General features: G+C 38.1%; 1 protein-coding gene across 1 annotated transcript in view; it reads left to right on the forward strand.

The window, feature by feature from the left end:
* The window catches only part of CPED1 (cadherin like and PC-esterase domain containing 1), a 143,812-nt gene that overhangs the window by 73,709 nt on the left and 52,557 nt on the right, over window positions 1–17,546 (forward strand). Inside the window, exon 16 of the mRNA XM_054632090.2 lies at window positions 149–317. Within this exon, the coding sequence (XP_054488065.2) occupies window positions 149–317 (169 nt within the window). The remainder of the gene's footprint in view (window positions 1–148; window positions 318–17,546) is intronic.

Genomic DNA, 17,546 nt, shown 5'->3' on the forward strand with positions numbered 1-17,546 from the left:
TATTTAAAAACTCATGTATTTTGTAAAAGAAAGAAAACGTTAGAAGTAGCAGTCTCTAGGAGCAAGTAAAGTTTAGCAGCCACAGATAAAAGAGTGTAAATCTTTGTTTCTAGTGCTTATTGCACTTCTTTCCTGTTTTGTCATACAGCATTGCTAACTACCCCCTTGGCCTTGGGTTGAACAAAGTCATCATTCTCTTAACGGATGATTCACAGCCCAGCCCTGAGATTGTGAGCAGCTACAGAATCACAATTTATCGAGAGGACCGCCCGAGCCTGCCTTTGTTTGATGACTACATGATGTGTGGCTTTGTGCAGGTATTATCTCTGCATTCTTTTGCTATACACATTAATGGGAATAGCTGGTTTCTGTTCATCCCATGGTATAAATTAGTTTTTGTTGAGATTATCTGAAATTCAGCATTTCTGCAACATTTTGAATATAAAAGGCAAGCCCAGCATAAGTACCTGTTACCATGCATTTGAGAGCTCCAGGTTAAGTAATCTTTACCTTGGTCAGCCAAAACTTTCTTATGACTTTTCATGACTGTCTTTCTCTGACATTGGAGCCATGGAAATCCTTTTACCAGGAAAGATATTTCTTACCACAGTCCATTTATCAGTGTTCAAGACAAATGCTGCTACATAATTTATGAAGGAAAACTGTTTATTCTAGATCAATAAACACAAGAAAAAAAAAGCCTCACTCATAATTCCAAAGGAAGGGATGACTGTTGCTTACATCACATTTATCCAAATACAAATTTGGGAATGCACATAATTTACTGCCAACAAATAGCAGTCCTTAGGAAGGAGTGGGTCTGTTGAATGAAAAAAGGAGCAGTCTATCCAATGTGGCTTAATAAAGGCTGGGAAAGGGGAGTTCAGACTAAATTAGACTCCAAAATGGAAGAAAGCTAGTGAAAGTAACAGTGAAGATACCAGTTGGTGAAACTATAGTGATAAAAGTATTATGCATAAGAGAGAAAACCTGGGACACATGCTGGATCAGAGTTGTTTGTATTCCGGAGTTTGAAGACTAAATCTTGGCTGCTGCTTGATATGATGGGCAAAGATAAACCAGGCAGTTCAAAGCAGGAAGTGACATTATAAATGGTAATCACTGGCAGTGCATTTTTCTTTGGAATTTTAGGCAGATTAAAAGGATTGATGGGTTCGTTCCAGAGCATCCAGGAATAAAATATTTTGTCACAATTAATTCTGTAACCAGGAAGCAGAATTTTCAAAGCTATTGTGTTGAAAGTGTCATGCTTGTTCATGTCAGATATCTAATCCTATCTTTATTTATTTTCTCTATGAAGATCTTAGTATATTCTTTAGCAAAACTTGTTTCCGTTCCCTGGTTTCTTTCCATATACTGCAGAAGAGGTTAGGAGACCGGGATAGAAGGCAGAGCATTTATATGGTGGGGATTTTGTTTTTCTTGTGGAGAAATAAGCACTAGGGCTTAAAACAGGAGTCAAAGAGATTATAAATGTTGATAGCAAATTCTATGTTGACAATAATTATCTCGATCTGCAAATCAGGACTGCCAGAGAAAATGTAGGTAGTAGTCATAGTGCACTGACTGCTGACCTGAATACCTGATTATGGTGTTGTCTGGCCCTCCACCTATTCTCTGTCTCTTCTCTTAGACTTCTCTTACAAGCTCAAAAGGTCAAGGACCATCTTCTTACTATTTGCACTGACTCAACCCTACATCTAGTAGTTGCTAAAATAAAATAATAATAATAAACACATATAATAGCTGAGATTTCAGTTCAGTTGTACAGCAACCTGCTTGACATCTTAAGTATGACATTATGAAAAGAGCAGTAAGCTGAACTAGAGTTATATTACTAGGAGAACACACTGTCCTGGAAAGATGTGAGGAAAGTTCTTTTTGTTTCCTTATTTGGGACAAGTATCTGAGTGTAGGAACAGGAATTCAACCTCAAAAATATCTTCTGACATAAGAGTTTACACTGCTGTTAATGTTTTGTGATACCGTTTATGAGACTGAGTGTGAATCTTTGAAGCACTGTGAAGGCAAAGAGATCTAGACTGATAAAAATGAGAAGTGTTTTAGAAATTTCTTTTGATTGAGCTTGGTTTTCTGCTCCTCTGTGAATAACTACCCTCTAACTAATACAGTTGTTCAGAGCTAGGGATGACTTCAGGAGTTTAGAGTAAAAATGAGATGAAAAGCATTCTTGTGGTATCTAATAAGCACTGTGAAGATACAGTATGAGATTCTAAAACAACTTTCAGATATGTTAGAGGCAAATTTATCAGAGAGTGTCTTTAAAAAACAAACAAAGGCTTAAGCTGGAGATAGAAATGGCATTCTAAAACATTTAAAAGGCATTTTTTCTATTTTCTAGAACAGAATGTATTGCCTATTGCTTACAATGATTTTTTTATCAACACAAAACTCAGACCTTAAACAGCATCATTACATTTTGCTCTTCATACCAGAGAAAATTATGCAGCTTTGCAGAGCCAGTTTGATATACCCTCATCAGTGGCATGAATACTTGTTCTCTTAGTAATGAAACCCTGTTTTAGGAGAAAAAAGATAAATCAACATGAGCTGATGGAATCTTTGGACACTAGGACACTTGACTAGGCACAAGTGGGATCACACATGAGGAGAGAAAGGCCACTGATAGTGGTGTGGTCTTTCTCATAGAAGGGTTCAGTTAAAATTTTAATCCAGCAGCTTTTTTTCCTCACTTTCTTTTATGTTTAATCTCCTTAGGATATTCAGGTTTCATTGCAAGATGATACTATAAGAAACCTTACAATAAAAAGACAGAGTGTGGGCTGTGGTTTCCAACAGTCTAGCAATTCTTATGCAGTTGAATAATCCTGGGTTAATTTCAAGGTATCGAGTTGAGAAGTGTGTGGTTCCAAGCCTTGCAACCCCTAAAAAGGGAAAAAAACATTGTCTCCTGTACTTTTTGATAGCAGCTGTAATATCCCCATTAAAACCAAATTAGTGGAGGATAAACTGTCATCTCACAATAGCACCTTCAGCAGATTTGCTTGCCTTCCATTCTGTGTTCTGTAGTTTGACAGTATTGTTTGGACTGCAAATGGAGAGGTTATTGATTTTTTCTTGAACTTTATTTTTTGCAATTGTTGACAATATTCAAATTAAGTCTCCTTGAAAGAAGTGGTGCCATTTCATTATCACCTCTGAAACTGTGATACGGAAGATAGTCAAAACCCAAGGCAGTCAGCAGAAAAACCAGTGAGCTCTTAAGACAGAGTTATCAGCATCATTCTCAAGTGAAAGATCCCAGACTAGGTACATACTGTCATAAAGGATAAAATATTTTATTCATTCTTGCACTACCCATTATCTTTAAAATGCAAACAGATCTATCTGTGCCTCACTTGAAATGTGTGGATGCTGCCTCTAATTGTTAATATTTGCCTAGCTGCAATCATGGGGATTAACTACTGATGTGCTTAGGGAACCTTTTTTGACCCTGTGAACTTCTGTATCTATTTGTACCTACAGTGTCCTGTTGCCACATGACTTGTGTTGTTTCTTTGTTTGGACAGTTGGTGGGTTGTGGGTGAGTTTGGGTTTTTGGTTTTTGTTGTATTTTAATAATACAGATATTTATTTGGGTTTGTATTTATATTGAAAGCAATGGATAGCTAATGCTATATTTTATAGCACAGTGTGTTTCATTCTCTTTCATTTTCTTTTGTGCATTTGTACATTTGATTCCAAAATCAGTGCAGTGCAGTGGGCTGATGTTCTGCCTGTCCTACAGCTTTTGCAGATCTGAAAGAACAAACTTACAGAACAGCTTCAAAAACTTTCCTGATTTTTATAGAACATCTTATTCTTATGTATTATTATCTCTTGTATTTTTGTAAATCCTTTTATCATATTCTTTTCCTGATAGCTTAAGAAGCCCAACAGAGCTTATGATGAGATACTGGCATAACATTGCTGACATATAGCACTAAACAGCTGCAATGCAGCTGGAAACAAGATGCTAGCAACAACATATTTATTTCTCTGTCTGTCTACTAAACTTCCATTGATCAAAAAGCAATTAAGACCTAAGACTAGCATATTAACTATATTTAACTTTTGTATAAACTTTTTGGAGTAGAGATTAAAAAAATCTTTAGAAAGAAAGAAGCCTTAAAAAAAAATAAAGGACATAATTTCATTTTTGTGTTCAGGAGAGAGAATACCTAAATGAGAATACCTATTTTTTTTCAGCTCAAGTTATACATTTCCAAAGGAAAATAGAATGGTTTTACTTTGTTTTAAACTGTGTGCTGTTGCCATTGCAAAGCTTTTCATACCAGAGAGTAGAAGTAAAACCTGTCAATTATAGAAACACGTATTAACTCTTTGCCTAGTACCTTCATGCAAAGATTTTAAAAACCTTGCAAATATTAAATAATGTAAAAAAAAAAAAAAAACCAACAAAAACAACCAAACAGCTTAGGAGAGAAACAAAGACCTTCTGCTGTAGTAGGACAGGCTGGATGCACACTAGTCCCTTCTGAATCTCCCATTAGCTTCATTACATTCAGTGAGACCACCCTTACAAATGACCCATCTCTTCTGTCCTAAGGACATTGTAAATGCTATGAACAGACTCTTGGGTTTTGCTGGGGTTTTGTAGCAGCAGCTGACCCTCTTAGCAGTTCTGAATTTGAGTGTTTTGCTTGAAAAGGCATGGAAAGTGCATCTCTGGAACTACAGTCCAATTATATCAGCAACCAGACTGTATGTTATTTGTAAATTTAGCTTACTTCCCTTTTTGAGGAAAAAAAGACTGTCCATTGTAGGAGCAATCATGCGTTGAATCTGTCTGCCTTCTCAGGTATAGAGCTGGTGAAAATTTTTTTTTAGTGGTTTTGAGTTTTTCAAAAAACAACATAAAAATGCCCCAGACATCAAAAAACTAGTTTTAGTGGGTTTTTGTTGTTGGTGGTGTTATTCAAAAGAGGATGTTTTGATTCAGTGAGGACTATTTGACTTAAAATTTTTAGCATTCAAAATTTGTATTGGTGCAACTGTTAGATATTTTATCCATTGTGTAGCCCAGAATGCTAATTCTTTTCAAGGCGGGAGTGGCTGGGACAACCAAAAAGCTCACTCATTAGATCTGAAATAGCCAAGTCTAAATTTTCCTCAGAAACACTGGTGAGAGCACAGTATGACAGTAATGTTTTCCAGGAGTAATGCCAACTTAAGCATCCCTTTCCCTGCCTGCAGCTACTCATGAACCAGATGGGAAAACTTTTTTAAGATGAACTAGTTTCTAGGATAAGGTTGTCATTCTCTCTATATGAACACCGGGGAGGGGGCAGAAATGAGCTGCTGAGCACAGAAGGAGGGTTAGTGGGTGCTGTTAAGACAGCTTTTTTTTCTTCATGAAAGAAATTCACATTGAGATTGTGTTTTAAGTTCTTGCTGGTTTTAAATGAGCAGGAGCTTCATGTTCAAAAATGGTAAAAGTGATTTATGGGTGAAAACACACAAAACACTAGAAGTACTTTTGCATTGCTATTAACCTATAAATTATTTTGTTTCTGTATGACTGCAACCCACTTTCCAGGGAAAACAAAGTGAGGTTCACATAGCCTTGAGGAGCAAATACGTAGCAAATTGAACATGTGTTAAATTGTCAGCAGTTCAGGTGAAAGGCACAAAATAGAGAGCTAATAGAGAGAGACTGCCATAAAAAGAAGGCTGAGGTCTTACATCTTCAACTGCTGTATGTCAACATGGTTCAATTAATTTCAGGGGAGCAATTCCAAGTTATACTGATTGAATACCTGTCCTGACAGAAATATACAGTTGAATTCTTTCCATTATATATGCCAGGCAATACTTATGAGTGAATTCACTTGCATAAAACTGCTGAATTTTTTAGTGATTTTCCTAAAAATCTATGTCAAACAACATCTTAGAATAATCTAGAAAACTACTTGAAGGTGTTTTTAAGTATTTAAAGATCAAGGGTTGTTTAATCATCATTCACTGTAAGTATAAACTGAACAAAGACCTAAATTTAATAGCACAACTTGGTGCTTTTAAAAAGTATATTTAAGATGATGCAGAAGGGAGAGATGTAAATAATAAATACACTTAGCTAATTTTCATGTAGAGGGTTAATTTGTGTATGTATCTCAGAGCAAACTTTGTAGAGTCAGCGTGTTCTGTCTTTGCCAACATCTATACTGCTGGGGAGAGAAGGCTTACCACATTTTCTTAATTATACCAGAGACTTTTGTGATGATTTAAAGCATCGCTCTGTAGATGAGTCAGAGGAACAATTAACAATTGTGATGGATATTCTTTACATTTATGTAGTTCTGTTCTGAGATCCTTCTGGATCTCAGAACCAGGATGTTGCTGTTAGGCTGACATCTTCATCAGCAGCCAGCATCTGCTGCTTTAAGGAAATGTCCCAAAACCACAGCAGAGCATAGATCCATTATCTGAAGGAATTAATATAATGTTCTAGGAGTCAAGCTAATCTTTCACCTACAAAGTTAACTTCATAGACAGTCTGCACTATCATCTGGTAGTCACAAGTTCACATAATCAGTGCTCTCTGTGCACTCTGTTGCACATCTGTTGCACTCTGAAGAGGCCACACAGAGAAATGGGCACAACTTGGGAATAAAATGGAAAAGAATAGCAAAAGAATGAGTCTGTATGTGCTTCTATTTAGGCATCTCCTGCTCTGAGCATGGAATAAAAATTTATAGTTTTATTCTGTATTTCCAGTAGACTGTGCCTGACTAGGATCATCATCTTCCTCTCCAATACTTTGGGGATGCCACATTACAGAGCCCAAACTTTAAGGCTCAAGTTCATATTGGCACCAGCTGCCTAGAGAAAAGTTTACAGTCTTCCAGTTTACAGTATTTTCCTTACACTCCTGATTTTATACTTGTTGTGCTTAGTCTTCTCTATGTAGCTAAGTTTCCTGTTAATCATGTGATTCAAGATTAATACCAGATACCCTCCAGGAAATGTTTCCAGAAGTTTCAGGCAGAGACTGAAGAGAGTGGATGTTTCCATGTAGCAGCAGCTACATTTGTCATTATTACAGTGCACTGTACTTGGGAAGTGGTGTGTTACACAGATTACTGATGGATAAATTGCTTTGAGACAATCCGTATGAATACTGATTCAATGACTCAACAATTATGAGCCAATAGTCACTGGGATGACACCAAAGAACTAATTTGGTTTATAATCATTAGGCAGAAGAAATTTTAAGTTGCTATAATAATTAGGCCTTAAAGATTGAGAATTTTATAGGCAGCTTTCAGCCTTAGTTTTTCCAATGTTCCTTTTCCTTGGTTGGCACTCTTGTGGATAAGAACTTCTTAAGTCAGGAGTGATATCCCTCTGCAGCACCACTGAATCAATTGACACTACTAGAGTTGTTTGTAGCACCTCCTACCTCAGCAGTGGGAAATTTAGTATCTCCTACCATTCTTTTCTTCTTTTATGTGTTTGTAATTTAGCACAGTCCTTCTAGGAGCATCCCACCCTCCTAGATACTCAGTTAGGTGACTCCTGACTTGAATTGTTATTTTGCTGGTTATGCTGCCACAGAAAAATGTCTTTAGTAGAAAATTATATGATGAAAGATAAACCTCAACGACCTGACAATTCCATTCTTTTGTGTGCTCAGGCTGTTCTCCCCTTCCATACAATTACTGATGTAATCCCAAGAGTGTGCATGACACAATGAAGATAGAGAAGATGAAGATCTGCCCATAAACTAGCCAAGGAGAAGCTCATAATTGCTTAACTAAAAATAACAGGGAGTTAAATTGTGACCTGTATGATTGCAACTGGTGAACAAAATCTCACTGGTGTTAGTGGGATGTATGGTTGGACATTTCAGCCTTACAATAGCTGCTCCCTGTGGTGCTGCAGGATGGGGAGATGCTGAGGCAGATACAGGGCTGTGGGTGCAGATTTTGTAGATACACTGCTATCTCTGAGCCCATGACAGACTGCTAGTACAGACTGGAAGAGATCCAGGTTTTTCTGATTCCTTTCCTTTAAACTAAGGATTAAAATGTCTTTTTAAATAATAGCAGCAAATCATTTTGGGTGGCTGTGAAAGGAGACAGATGACAGTAAATGCTGGGTAGGCAATTTTGCTCCTGGGAGAACACTGTTCTCTGGAAGAGTTTATCAAAAAACCTATTTTTATATAATTTTTGTCAGCTATGTGGTTTTTTGTTTGTGCTAAGTTATCAGACAATCATCCCACATATCTAGATTTTCAGTTATGGTTCTTGTTTGCTCTTATTTTTGATGTTTTTAATATAATACAGGTCCAGTAACACTACTGGAATCAATTACATTTTGCTAGAGAACTGGTAGCACTAACTTTTGCAAAAGATTCCTCATACCACAGACTTTTTTTGCGCTCATTTTTGCTTCCCCCCTCTGCCCTACACAGTAATTTCTCCATGCATTGCTGCATTGTGGTGCAGTTCAGGCAGAGACCTATAGCTTGGTGGACTGATGGCCCTTTAGGGAGAAAAGGGAGTCACATGCTGAGCTCAGGTCAACCTGAGGCCAAGAGAAAGAGTCTTTGTAGGGGTCCTGGCCCAGCCTGACTAGTTGGGTTGCTTTCTTCTGGCTGTTCCAGAAAGGCCCTGCTGGAGCCAGACACTGGACAAGCAGAGGCAGGTTCTTGAGTCATGCCCTGTGTTGTACTGATGATATTTCCTTGTGAAGGCACCTGAGATTCTGGAGAGGAACAGATGATGTACTTGAGGACTCTGTCTCCTCTCCCTCTACCAGCTGCTGTTGTTCCATGATTCCACAGGGAACCTAGCTTAGCTGTCTTAATCACCATGTTGAGTCAATTTGCATTGCCTACATTGACTAGGCTCAATTAGGAAGGTAGAGTGAAGCCCATAATCTCTTGATGCTTCCATTTCCAACTATGCAATATCAGGACTTAAAAATTAACTGCTCAGTAAAGCATAAAGCCTTACAGATCTTTGAATGAGCCACATAAGTATGACAACTTGAAAGTTTGAGTGTAGCAGTGCTCCTTTACAAGTTCTAGAAATTGCAATGACATTTATAAGTACAATAGTTGAAGGGGTAGGGAAGAAGAAGGGGTCATCCAAAGTTTCTGAACTGAAATATTTAGCTTATGTTTTGGGTAAATAGCTGTTTCAATGTTTGCAGTCTGTCAATGTATTGAATTCTGCCTGATTCATAAAGAGAAAGTTCATTAATTAGAAATAACTTGCACGGTATGACAGCACACAAAGTATTACAAGCATGATCAGACTGCCACTTTATAAATCACAGACAAACCAGTACAGGCATATGGGTGAAGTATTTGCAAAGTATATGTTGAGCATAAATCTATGGGATTTTTATAAATGGTCATTTCAGTTTGTACTGAAGCAAAAGTTGTAGTTAAGGTTAAACTTCAATAGCTTTGTGTGATACACCAGGGCTCTCTTGGTTGCATTTTTTTGGTGAATTGGTGAACTCACTAAAAGGCTGATGTGGCAGTGGAGTTAGGGGCTGTTTGTGCTGACTGTGCAAGCTGGTCTAAGTACAAGGAATAAACAAAGTGCCTGTGCTACTTGGCACCCATGCCATTCCAGCTACATGCTAATGGAATATCACAATTTCTGGTACATGAGCTTCCTACTCTGCTAGACTTTCTGCCATGCTCCCAGACATATCCATGAGGGATGTATGCTAAAACTGTCTGGAGCCACTTTTGAGGTACACAGAAGCTGCATGTTCGTCATTTATACAGTTGTACACTCAGCTTTTCCAGTTCTGGGACTCTCCAAGTAGACTGTCATTTGGGTTTAGTAACAGCTTCTGTGCCCAATTTTGTGCTGTGTATAACAGTAAAAGAAGAGAAAAATATCCTTATTTTAGGGTAAAGGCTCCCTTTGGCTTCCTTGTAATTTTTATCTAACCTAACTAGACTTATTTCTTAACATGTAGGATCAAAAAATGAGGCTGTAGAAAAGAATATACCTCCTACTTCATCTCCAGAAATAATTGCTCATCTTTGATCACATTGGCTTTTGATGCTAGTGGAAATTATTGGTGGCATTTTGGCATTGCAAAGGTGTGAAGTGGAGGGTATAGGTTGTTATGAAGATATAAAGGGAAGTCTAATAAGTAATAGTAATTTCGTCATAAGTCTTAATAGCAATTTGTCTAGACTTTTAATGACAGTCATAAAATTCTGATTTGGTAAAATAAAAGCAAAAATTATAATTCTGCAATTCAGCCAAATGGCACAACAGAACAATGAAGAATGAAATGTTTCATTGCTGCACTGCATAAAGGCTGTCACCTCTTCCAGCTATACCATCACAATGTATGTTTGAAATGCAGATTGTTTTCCCTGTGTGCCATTTTAATAAAGAAGATGGGTGGGACATGACCAAAATCCTGCTGTGGGTCTCATGATCTCATATAGAGGTTTCACCATTTTTTTTCTCCTTGAAAGGGCTGTGGATGCTGTGGCTCCAGGTGTCAGTAACTTACTCAGGCCACCACACAAAAAATGGGAAATGGGATAATTCCAAATCTCAGTGAATACCTCAAACAAACCTGAAGATTTTATCACAAAATGGCTCAGTTCTTGAGTTCTGGGCCTATCCATGATAAAAGTGGGAAATTTGGTCACCCTTGTTAAGAAGCTTGAGAAATTGCATACTTCATGGACTGGAGGATTACAGAAGTATTTAGCTTAATTCATGTATGTCTCTTAACATCAGTCAGAAATAGTTGTACCTAGGTCACAGAAACCTAGATGTTTTGTAGTTTCATCTAGAAAAACGTAGGAAACTCAGAATCCAACTTCTTTTCTCAAACTTCAGAGGAAAAATAAGGAAGTCAGTGTTCTAGATTATTTTACTTTGTTCCTCAGTAGCTTCTTCTTATGGAATGTTCTTAATTGAGGTCCAAAATGGAATCCTAGCTGGCTTGTCAGATTCTTTTCTGTACACAGCTATAAATGTATGAAAAAGGCTTTATTGTTCTAAGGACTGCTGGTTTCTGCCTATGGTGCTCCTGAGTAAGATGGTAAAAGCTTCTTGCATGGATAATTACAGTTTAATTGGTCTGATTTTTTGTTTGTTTAACAACTTGATAAAGAGCAGTAAAACGAGTAATTGAAAAGCATATACTATGCAAGATGAATCTAACACCTGAAGGACAATCTTCTGCCAAAGTCAGGAAGCCAGTCCACCACTGTTCTTGCTCCTTTTGGATTCAAGGTAGGTATAAAACACAATCACTTATATAAAACAAAATTACCCATATATAACAAAGAAGAGACTCAGATTTGATACACTATTCATTGCTGAGAAAATCAGTTTCACAGTATAGATCCATTGCTATTTCTGTAGCTGTAAAATCTCTGTATTCTACAGAGAACTGTTACTCTCCTTACCTGGCCCTCTACAGTCTGTGTTTCAAAGCTGAAATCCAGGGCATTCATTATTGACAGTTGAATTGGTGTATTCTTTTCAGTTCACCTCATACACTGCTCTCAAATTCATCTGAAAATGTGAAATAGCCTGTTGAATTTTCCCCTTGATGATACCACAATAGATGTGAAAGAAGAGCCTTCAGCATAAGGCTTCCTAAGTGTTAACAGATCATGAAAATTGGCAACAACTGTTGTGCCGAGTATCATAACCTGCAAGAAGAAGGCCAGCAATTCCACAGTGATGAGAAGAGTGCTTGGTGTTTGAACTGTGGTCACGTTTGCCTTTCAAGTCATTTGGGCCTCCATGCCACACTTTTCAGGAGAAGAAAGCTAATGCAGCTGCCTTTGTTAATCAGTCGGTATGACCTAGGCCCTCAGGGAGGCAGGCAAAGGCAGATATGTACTGAGACACACAATCCTTGCTGATTAACAGTGAAAGCTGGTAAAGTTACTCTCTAAGCCTGTCTGGCCCATCAGCTGCAGAAATGTAATTTAGATGATTATCTACATGCCCATTAAACCTTGTGACCCATCACTAGTCTGTTTGAAGTTTGCCTGCTTAAACTCGCTAATAGGAAGAATAGAAGGATTAACTGAGAGGTCATGAAATAAGAGAGCAGTAAAGAAGATGACAAAAGAGCAGAGAAAAACTTCCTACTGCATGTATTTGGTAAGGAGAAAGAACTACAGTACCATGATCATCTCAGCAGATACTGTTACTTTATGGAGCAAGCAAGCCATCTGGAATTCAGGCCATTTAATCCTTTGTGTGTGTGCTTTCAATCTATTTTATTTAGCTGCACAAATAAAATTAACTACCTGTGTGATGAATGTTGTCACATTAGGTGTTTACTAAACATAATGCAACATAAAAGAGTGTGGAAGGCTGGTGGACAGTAAGAGTTTCTGATTTTGTTCAGGGCTAGAGTGTGTAGATATAAACAAGGGAAAAATTTAAATCAAACACATCAGAGTAGCTGCAGTCAGGTCAGCATCAAGTCCAGTCTTGTTTCCTTTAGGATAAGAAGCTCCAGCCATTACAGGTGCTTGTTAACTTAAGGATTATGAATGAAAATCATAACCAGTGGTCTATTTTTTATTTGGTCAAATTGAAATAAATATAAAAGTTTATAATAATCTGCCAAAATTATTTGCAGAATGTTGCAATGAAATTGGTGACCAGTTAAAACTAAATTCATAGAGAAAAGATGGGATGCCTTGCAGAAAACAGAGTGGAATACATGAGTACGTCAGTAAGGGTGACCTAGAGTCTGACTAGTTACTGGAAGAAAATGAGCTTGAACTTTAAATGGAGTCTTGAAGGTCATTTGCCTACTTTTATATATTTTACCACTCTTGAAATTAGTCCTTTGCCCTTTTGCTATTTGCTGAGAAACATTGGTTGAGGGGCATATTTTGCTGTATTTCAAAGAAGAAAAATCCATTCCTCTCATGCTACATTTGGATCCCTAGGTTTTGCAGTATTAGACCTCTTTACAAAGAATTATTGTGGTCTATTTTGCAATACTTTTGGTATATTTATTTATTTAGATTTTTTTTAATATCATTATGATTAAACATAGTTCTGTTTCTCATTTAATTGTATTGAATCAAGCATATTTTCCAGTTGTCTCAGACTGTTCATTTACATGTACAGCTCTGTATGAAACACAGCAATATGCTACTGGCAGTGTTCAGTGCTGTAGCAATTCATTTTAGAACCTGAGACTTTCCCCCCAGTGTTTTTAGTATTTTTGTATGATAATGCAAACTCAGATACCTGAAGCTAATGCCTGGACTTCATAATAAAATGCATAAATTTTAAAATTCTACTTTAAGCATCACCTGAAGATGCCTCACACATTAATCTGGTTACAATTTTTCCAAATTAGTGTCAACCACAGCTGGCTCTTCAGTGTAAAACTGTTAGTCTTCATGTGTTTGTCACAGTGGCAGTGGTTCTCATCTTGAAAAATACGAAAGTTTTAGGAGGGAAAAAGCTTCTGTTGCTGATCATAAATCTTTCATTGAGTGGCATGTACTCAGCTGTTTGCAACCAGACTGCTTCAGAGGACAGAAGTTATTCATAAGTCTCATTCCATTGGTGTTGTCTGAAAAATAAAGTAGATGCCAATATCTGCTGGGAAGCCTTGTAGAAAACAGATCAAAGGCTTCTGGAGTTTATTTAGGAAGGAGCAGTTGTGACAGGCTTAATGTCTGAGTATGGCATGAAAAGTGAAACAGCCATGACAATGAGCCACCATATGCAGAAGTCCTCTGGACTTCAGTAAAGAATTTGAGTAATATGTGGTACAGGTGGACTGTTGTCTCAGTCTGTCATTCTTTTATTCTTTTGTCTCTAAGGAAGGCATTGCCTCCTCTGTTTAACCCCATTAAAAATTTCTTCTGAAAGCCATTGCAGAATAAAGCCACCTTCACTTACACAGTGTTATCCCTGCAAAAGAGATGCAGTTTTCTCTAGGGCATTTGGTTTAAAAGTCTGTGATTATGTGTAATTCACTTAACTTGTGGCCAGTGTTCTGGCCAGCATTTTTACTTTAATGACATGAAGCTGTGTCAGCCAAGATTTGGGCTAGATATTAGGAAAAGTTTTCCATCCAGAGGATGTTTGGGCACTGGAACAGGCTCTCCAAGGAAGTGGTCACAGCACCAGCCTAACAGAATTCGATAAGTGTTTGGACAATGCTCTCAGACACAGGGTGTGACACAAGGGCTGCCCTGGGCAGGGCCAGTACCTCAACTCTTCCAGCTCTGGATGTTCTATGATTCTATGATTTGAAAGTTTCTGGATGAAACCTGTATCTCTGTTTTAGGTGTGAGAAACTCTATTTTTCCATTAGAATTTTTTATTTTAGTTATGTTTACTCCTCATATGTCTTTATGGTGGGTTGACCCAGGCTTGACCCAGGCCCACCAAAGCCACTCTATCACTCCCCTCCTAAATTTGGCAGGGGAGAAAAAATATGATGAAATGATTGTGGGTCGAGATAAGGTCAGGGAGAGGTCACTCAGTGATAGCTGTCATTGGCAAAACAGACTTGACTTAGGGAAATTAGTTGAGTTTACTACCAAACAAAATCAGAGTAGGATAATGAAAAGTAAAACAAACCTTAAAAACACATTTCTTCTCACCCTTCCCTCCTTCCCTGGGCTTAACTTTGTTCTTGATTCTCTACCTCTTCCCCACCAGTGGTGCAGGGAGATGGGGAATGGGGTTATGGCCAGTTCACCACATGTTGTTTCTGCTGCTGCTTCCTCTTCAGGGAGAGGAGTCCTTACTGCTGCTCCAGCATCTCTCCCACAGGAGTCTGTCCTCAGGACAAGTCCCACAGGACTCCCACAGGAGAAGTCCTCAAACTTCTCCAATGTGAGTCCATCCCCAGACTGCAGTTTGTCATGAGCTGCCCTGGCATGTGCCCCTTTCCACAAGGTGAAGTCGTTCTGGAGCAGACTGCTCCCATGTGGGTCCCCTGTGCAATCACAAGTCCTGCCAACAAACCTACTCCAGCATGGACTCCCCTCCACAGCTTCCCACGTCCCTACCAGGAGCCTGCTCCAGTGCAAGCTTCCCACAGGGTCACAGTCTCCTCTCAGGCATCCGCCTGCTCCAGCATGGGGTCCCTCCATGGGCTGTGGGTGGATCTCTGCTTCACTGTGGACCTCCACAGCCTGTCACACCATGGTCTGCACCAGGTTTTGCATGGGAATCTCTGCTCTAGCACCTGGTGCAGCTCCTCTCCCTTCTTCTCCACTGACTTTGGTGTCTGCATAGTTCCTCTCACATATTCTCAGTCCTCTCTTCTCTGGTCACAATTACTTCTGCACAAGAAATATTTTGCAGCTGGTCCATCTTGGATCTGGCTGCCATTGGCTCTGTTGGACATGGAGGAACTTTCTGGCAGCTTCTCACAGAAATCACCCCTATAGCTCCCCCCTGTACTAAAGTCTTGCCATGCAAACCCACTGCAGTCCTGTAGGGTGCCTTGATTTATAAAATACCTTGGGACAGCTGCAACATCTTCAGTTCATACCACTAATAGATTGTAATAAAAATAGTGCCTGTGCTTTCCAATGAATCATTGCTCCTGTGTTTTAGGGATTTCCCATTATTTTCTTCTTCCTTCAGATATTCCCTATGTTACTATGTTTTCTTCATGGATGGTGAACAATAGCAGAAAAAAAACAAAAAACCAAAACCTTAGAAGAACCCAAAAAGGCTTAAAAATTTAAATAAATGGCTATCCTGGTATCTCAAGGTCATCCCTACCCCTTAGTCAGCTTTCTCTTTATTGGCCTCAGTGGACTACAAAGGCACAAGCCTTTTCCTGGCCATACGAGGCTCTGCTGGGAAAGGGCTGAGGAATGTTTCCAGTCATTCTGATCTCTTAGTTTGAGTTCCTTTATCACTTTAGAAATCAATTTAGAAAAGGATCAAGGAACCCACTAGGAGCTGCCACATGAAAAAGATACAAAGAGAAAGGGAGCAGGTATCAATTGCCTCAATATTCATTTCTTATCAAATCAGAAGCTTGGTTTCACATCTTCCTTCAAGCTGCTGATCCCAAAGAGACTAGGATTGTGCATGCCTGCCAGTTCTGTGTAAGTGCTCAGTATGTTCAAAATCATTTTTTATATCTCAAGGCATCCAAGTGACCCTAGATACCTGTGTTTTGTTACCTGTACCAAACCCTGAATGTTGCTGGCTGGTCACCTGATAGGGTAAGGTTATTTCCATGACCTCTTGTTGCTATATAGTTTTTTTTCAATGAAGTATGTTGTCACAACTCAAAAACCTTACTGATACTCCTGATAACTGTCCCCATTGTGCTATACCTTTCCTGATCCACAGCCTAGTGTTTTTCATAATATTGAGCTACAGATATAAATCAAAAAAATATATTGGAAAAAAAACTTCTTGAGGGATTGTCTTCTTTTAATCAAAACTAAAACATTCCTAAGCAAACTTATTGTGCAATATGCCATAGTATCTTTTTCAAGAGATGAAATACTTGACAGAAAAGTTGCACAATTTTAATTTAGTGATACTTTTTGGGGGCTTTTTTAAAGCAGATGTTTAACACTTCAGAATTTTATTGTGAGAGAGTTTGGATGTACTGGAAATCGGTTATGATAGCAACAAAAATCTCTAAGAGTTGCCAAGTAAATTCTAGACAAAAGGGAACACTAATAGAAGGCAAGAACTAAACGACAATACAGTAACAGCAAAAAGACAGAAAATACTTCAGGGACCTCTAATCCCCATGGTTTGATGAGATTTCAGAGGGAAAACGTGAAGATCTAGTGCATTTTTCTGCTAAGTGGTGTGCATGCTTAACTTCCCACACTGGACATTTCCACTGAAATCGGTGGGATAACTTGTTCTGAATAATACCATATGTCTCCATCTTTTCAAGCCCAAAGTATTAAGATATATTTACTAGGTCTGGGATGAGTATAGTTGTATCCATGTTCACATTTGTTCAGGACAGTCATTATTTATTTATTCCTAAAACATTAGGAATAAATAAATAATTATTTATTTATTATTATTTATTTATTATTTATTTATTCCTAAAACAGAAACACATTTGTATTATCTATCAATGCTCCTGACTTTTGTCTTCTAAGTCTTTTTGCTCTTTTGCATGATGACATGTTTTGATATCTATGAAAAATGACCATTTGTTAGATATAAAAAAATGTTTAATTTTTTATGTGAATTATCACATTATTAATTCAGAGAAGCATATTCATTGATTACACAGAGTCGATAAGTATCAAGGATTTTCTTTACATATGGTCCAGGATACTGTCTTCTGAACTAGTTTTGTAGTGGGATTTCCTGGAGTCTACAAGTTGGTGGAACATAATCTGCTAGAATAATCGGAACAAACAAAGAAAGAATATAGCCTCCTATTCCTTATGTTTTCTTTCTGTCTTTCTTCCTGTTTATGTGTCCATCTTATGTGTCCACCTTCACTTGTTTTGTTTAGGCATGTTTGTGGAAAAGTAT

This window comes from Agelaius phoeniceus, chromosome 5 (assembly GCF_051311805.1).
Source record: "Agelaius phoeniceus isolate bAgePho1 chromosome 5, bAgePho1.hap1, whole genome shotgun sequence".
NCBI lineage: Eukaryota > Metazoa > Chordata > Aves > Passeriformes > Icteridae > Agelaius > Agelaius phoeniceus.